A 6,261-nucleotide genomic window follows, 5' to 3' on the forward strand; every position below is an offset into this window, starting at 1 on the left:
AGTGAAAGTGCAAAAGGAGATGAAAAAAATGCCACAGAAGGAATATAAGGACCACAAAATAAACTTTATTAATTGAATTTACCACACATACCCCACACTTCAATAACTTTCTCACATGTTGCAAAATAGAAGCCACACCTCTGAATAAGTGAAAGTGCAAAAGAAGATGAAAAACACCACAGAAGGAATATAAGGACCACAAAATAAACTTTACTAATTAAATTTTCCACACATACCCCACACTTCAATAACTTTCTCACATGTTGCAACATAGAAGCCACACCTCTGAATAAGTGAAAGTGCAAAAGAAGATGAAAAACACCACAGAAGGAATATAAGGACCACAAAATAAACTTTATTAATTGAATTTACCACACATATCCCACACTTCAATATCTTTCTCACTTGTTGCAAAATAGAAGCCACACCTCTGAATAAGTGAAAGTGCAAAAGAAGATGAAAAACACCACAGAAGGAATATAAGGACCACAAAATAAACTTTACTAATTAAATTTTCCACACATACCCCACACTTCAATAACTTTCTCACATGTTGCAAAATAGAAACCACAATGGGATCTTCACATCAGTCTTTGGTGAACCTGGTTAATAGTTTATTTACTTCAAATCTACAATGAAAAAGACTTAAAACAAGGTTTTTTTCCTTGAAATTGAAAACAACTGTGATGTCTAAAGTCTTAACCAAATTGTTTACATAAATATGGTTTTCTTTCATATGAGTACATATCTATTTCCTGACATGAAGATGATATAAAAAGCTTTAAAATATTGACAGGCATAGAGACATGGCCAAGATTTTAACCCAAGTTCATTCCCTGGACCAAGATCTGGTTTTGGATGACTTCCAGTAATTCTTACAATAAGAAGTTCCAATGGTATAACCTTCTTGGGAACTAAAATGCACGTACATGTACCCAGAGGAAGACACTCACACATAGCATAATTAAAATAAAAACAAATATTTAAACTAATTTTCAATCATGAATGTTTTCTATTATAATTCTGGTAACATGGGTTTTGAAGCATCTAAAAGATTACAGAAATTTTCTCCATAATGACTTGGTCCATTTAACAAAAAACAAGCATGCAGTCTTGAAGTTGGAGTAATCTATCATTTTCAGTCAGTGACATCATTTGAGAAGATTTAGAAAAGGTACCGTGCTGGAAGAAGTCAGTCATTAGAGTTGGCCTGAGCATTTATATCTGCACACCATTTCTAATTTACACTTTCTGCTTTATACTGCAGGGCAAGAATGTGAATTCTTAGCTTCCTGCTTTAGCTGCCATGTCTGACACTTGTTTCCATGCTTCTTTTACGGTATACATGTACTGCTCTGGAACCAAGGGCCAAAATGAAACCTTTTCTAAGTTCATTTAGATATGATCTATTATCAAAGCAACAGAAAAGGAATGATACACATCTGTGAAAATTTACACCAGAATTCATTATTTCATGTATTTGAAGAGAAGTATGAAATCTAAAAGGGTTACATTATCATTTAAATTTATATGTCTTTTGTCCATATTTTTGTTTTAGAGCTGAGGATCGAAACCAGGGACTTGTGCCTGCTAGATAAGTGCTCTATAACTGAGATAAATCCCTAATCCCTCTTTTGTCCACATTATATGAGAGGTGTAAACAAAATAAAAGAGATATTATAATGCTTGAACATATTATTGACACATTTTAATTTTTTTTCCAAAATAATTAATCTTGTGTAATGGAATGTAAGTATGTTGGATGAAGATCATACCAATACATATATATTCAGATTTCCTTTGGTATGAGTTCTTTTCAGATCCTCAAAGTCTAATGTTATATTCAAAGGCTTTAAGAGACCAATTACACACTAAAAGTTTTACAGTTACAGGGTTGCTCTGTGTTGTGAATAGGCATTACCACATTGATTATATTCATAGGATTTCTCTCTAATATGTGTTCTTTAATACACTTGAAGATGACTGGGCTGTGCAAAGGCATTACCACACTGTTTACATTCATGGAGTTTCCCTCAGTTATGTATTCTTTTATGCAATTGAAGAGCACTATGACGAACAAAGGCTTTCCCACACTCATTACATTCATAGGGTTTCTCTCCAGTATGTGTTCTTTCATGCCTTTGAAGAATACTGTTTTGAGCAAAGGCTTTACCACACTGATTACATTCATAGGGTTTCTCTCCAGTATGTGTTCTTTTATGTACTTGAAGATGACTGAGCCGTACAAAGGCTTTATCACATTGTTCACATTCATAGGGTTTCTCTCCCGTATGTGTTCTTTCATGCCTTTGAAGATCACTGTTTTGAGCAAAGGCTTTACTACACTGATCACATTCATAGGGTTTCTCTCCGGTATGTGTTCTTTTATGTATTTGAAGATGACTGGGCTGTATAAAGGCTTTATCACATTGTTTACATTCATAGGGCTTCTCTCCACTATGTGTTCTTTCATGCCTTTGAAGATCACTGTTTCGAGCAAAGGATTTACCACACTGATTATATTCATAGGGTTTCTCTCCAGTATGTGTTCTTTCATGCCTTTGAAGATCATTGTGACGAACAAAGGCTTTACCACACTGATTACATGCATAGGGTTTCTCTCCAGTATGTGTTCTTTCATGCAATTGAAGAACACTGTATCGAGCAAAGGCTTTACCACACTGATTACATTCATAGGGTTTCTCTCCAGTATGTGTTCTTTTATGTACTTGAAGATGACTAGGCTGTACAAAGGCTTTACCACATTGTTTACACTCATAAGGTTTCTTTCCCGTATGTGTTCTTCCATGCATTTGAAGAGCACTGTGTCGAGCAAAGGCTTTACCACACTGATTACATTCATAGAATTTTTCTCCTGTATGTGTTCTTTTATGAGCTTGAAGGTAATTGTGCCGTGCAAAGGTTTTACCACATTGTTTACATTCATAGGGTTTCTCTCCCGTATGTGTTCTTTCATGCAATTGAAAAGCACTGTATCGAGCAAAGGCTTTATTACATTGATTACATCCATAGGGTTTCTCTCCAGTATGTGTTCTTTTATGTATTTGAAGATGACTGGGCTTTGTAAATGCTTTATCAAATTGATTACATTCATAGGGTTTCTCTCCAAAATGTTTTCTTCTATAAAATTGAAGAACTTTCCAATGAGCAAATGGTTTGCCACTTTGATTATATTCATAAGGTTTTTTACCAATATGTGTAGTATCATGCCTTTGAAGATTACTGTGTTCTGCAAAGCTTTTACCACATTGATTATATTCATATGATTTCTCTCCAGTATGTGTTTTTTCATGCCTTTGAGGATGACTACAAGCAAAGGCTTTAGTACATGCAGTATATTCATGTGATTTCTCTGTAGTATGACTTCTTTCATGCCTGCAAAAGTAATTGAAATATTTAAAAGCTTTACCATATTCATTACATTGTTGAGTCTTTATATCTGCATAAATTAATTTTTCAATTTGGTCTAAATATAAAGAGAACTGATATCTTAAGCTTTTAACATGTTGTTACACTCAGGCTGTTCCTCTGTGTTAAGAATGGCTTTGCATATTGGAACATGCCTGTGATATCAAGAGTCTTTATTACCTGGCTCATATTTATGGCATCATTTTTCTCTGAGGTTTTTCACATATTTGAAGAGAATTCGGAGAAGTTGGACATTTACCTCAGTTATTCAACTGATAAAGTTTCCCATACTGTGAGTCATGCTACATGTTCAAAGTTAACCCGCACAAACCGAAGCATTTACACATTCCTAGTACTCATAAGGCTTTTCTGTGGTGTGTTTGTTGATCTATTCTGAATGAGCTGGAAAACCAATTGTTTGTAAACTTGAATCACATTTATCAAGTTTACTCAACATAGAACTACTACATATCTTCTAACTGTTCTGAGATTGAGAGATGGACATTGCTTCCTTCCATATCTTCATGTTCATAGTGTTGATATCCAGAGTGACATATGATATAACTATTAAAGAAAGAATAAAAACAAGAATATTTCCACATTTCATGTGTAGTTGGACTTTCTGGTCCTCAACAATATGTGGTATAGGAAATGTTTCTCTACAACAACCCCCCTTTAACTCTTGACTCTAACTACCCATCTAACTAAAATTAGCAAAGCCAGAACAACTATATGATTAACTCTACTATGGACTATTTGCATATTACAAGGTTGGGTATATATTTTTATCACATACTCAGTGAGTATATCTTTTGTAATATGAATACTATGAAACTAAATGGATTGTCAGTTATACAGCATAGCTTTGATGAAGCTATTATTCAAATGGTAATTTCTGCTAAGGCATTGCTATTTTTTTCTTCCTTCTTCAAAGAATGACTTGCAAACACAATTCATTTACCTGCCATTGAGGTATATGCTTTTATGAACATTTAATGATCATCGTTGCATTTTAAGCTCTGATTATTTACACTGATTCATTTCTTTAAAGATTCCAGATAAATTAAATATATCCAGATGCCCATTTGTATCAGCTTGCACAAGAAAATTACCTTCCATGTTTTTGAGAACTTTGACAATATTCTTCAACTTCAACATCTTCCCAATTGTAGCCTAAAATATAGGACAAGAAAATGTATGAAATATTACTGGAAACTGAAAATTTTACATTACTATCTTCACTAATCCTTAGAACCAAATCTGATTTATTCACCTCATTCTTCCTCATTATCCATCAGAAATACAGAAATGCATCAATAACCAAGAAACAGCTTCCCCCCTATTTAAAATGTGAAGGAAAATTTATAGTATTACCTATAGCTGTGAGGTTCATATAGGTCTCCAGCATCACATCTTTGTAGAGATTCTTCTGTGAAGGATCCATCAATGCCCACTCTTCCTGAGTGATGTCGACATGCACATCATTATAGGTCACTGCATTCTAAAATATGCCATACATAAATATGTCATCCATATGTATAAAACCAAAAGCATGATACTACTTTGTAAATGTGTACTTCTTTGTCAATATAGACACACAATTCTGGTGACTCCTACATGTATTCTATAACTCAGGCATTACAAAGAAATCATCAAGTTACTTCACAAAGAAACTAATTAGGAGGTTTACCACTATTATTTCTGAATGCTTTGAATCAGATATCACCTTGCAAGATAAATGCTTATTAACAGAGATAGAGTGCTAAGCAAACATTTCAACAGTATTGAGCAGACATCAGAGAAATTGTATGAACAATTACTAACTACAAAGAAGATTTGTAAGTTGGGTGTAATGGCTCATGTATTTAATTCCAGAACTTAGAAGGTGGAAGCAGGTATATGTGCTTCTGAGTTGAAAGTTAGCCAGTCTATGTTATCAGTTATAGTACAGGAAGAAATAAATATTAAGAACCCATCTGCACAGTAAAATTCCACCCAACAAACAAAAATTTAGGATGAGCTCAGAGATTGTTTTACTGAAATTCCTACAAAGAGTTAGGCATTCACTCTAGTTCTGTATTTATCTTTCAGAAATCTGAATTGCTCCAATTTAAACTATACTTTAATAAATCTTACTAAAAGGAACTATGCATTTAAACAGTTACAGTTTGAAAGATGATAACATTAGAAATATCAATGTTGGTCATAAATAATCAACACAGGGAAGAAGAGACGGCTCAAAAGTTAAGAGCTCTTACTGGTCTTGTATATAGAGGAGCTCAATGGCCAGTACTTATATGGAGGAATCACTCAACTGTTCATTATTCCAAGCTTGTGGGTTCTAAGACTATCTTTGGACTACTATGAGGACTATGAAGTAATGTCATGATGAAAATAAATTTGTGAAATGTTTTAATCACTGCAAAGTTGCAGAATTTTAATATTATAAATTGTATCATGGTAACAAATGGGAAAGTCAGTGGAGACTTTTGAGGGAAATGCATTGCTTTCATGCTGCTTGGACACAACTATATTTTTTTACCCAGTTGAAGAATTACTTTCATCTGCGATACCCCACAGATACTGTGTGTTATCCTTCATGGAAGCCTCATTTTGCTTTAATAAACCACAGAGTAAGAGAATGTGAGATTCATTAATGATTCTCCATGTCAGCTGTGCTCAGCATCAATTTGAAATGCCCACATGATTCTACAAACTCTAGCAAATCAATTCAACCATGTTGCCATATCTGTACTAAAGTCATTCATGCAGGACAAACAGTCTACCTACCTGAATGCATGGCAGTACACCCTACAGTTTTGTCTGCCTCTG

General features: G+C 34.1%; 1 protein-coding gene across 1 annotated transcript; it reads right to left on the minus strand.

Annotated features, from left to right (window-relative positions):
• Nucleotides 1-2,033: 2,033 nt before the first annotated feature.
• Nucleotides 2,034-4,873, minus strand: LOC128121178 (zinc finger protein 431-like). Its single transcript, XM_052755593.1, has 3 exons — nucleotides 4,804-4,873; nucleotides 4,542-4,602; nucleotides 2,034-3,396 (listed from the first exon to the last, which is right to left on the minus strand). The coding sequence occupies exons 1-3, from the start codon at nucleotides 4,871-4,873 to the stop codon at nucleotides 2,034-2,036; spliced, it is 1,494 nt and encodes a 497-aa protein (XP_052611553.1).
• Nucleotides 4,874-6,261: the final 1,388 nt, after the last annotated feature.

The sequence above is a fragment of the Peromyscus californicus genome, unplaced genomic scaffold (assembly GCF_007827085.1).
Source record: "Peromyscus californicus insignis strain IS unplaced genomic scaffold, ASM782708v3 Scaffold_30__1_contigs__length_565496, whole genome shotgun sequence".
In the NCBI taxonomy this organism is placed as follows: domain Eukaryota; kingdom Metazoa; phylum Chordata; class Mammalia; order Rodentia; family Cricetidae; genus Peromyscus; species Peromyscus californicus.

Excerpts from the sequence above, each read along its gene's own strand:
- LOC128121178 (XM_052755593.1), bottom strand. The coding sequence starts at position 4,873 with ATGGATCCTTCACAGAAGAATCTCTACAAAGATGTGATGCTGGAGACC. Across the intron at positions 4,603-4,803 it reads TATGAACCTCACAGCTATAG|GCTACAATTGGGAAGATGTT; the intron begins GTAATACTATAA and ends CCTATATTTTAG. Across the intron at positions 3,397-4,541 it reads AGTTCTCAAAAACATGGAAG|GCATGAAAGAAGTCATACTA; the intron begins GTAATTTTCTTG and ends TTACTTTTGCAG.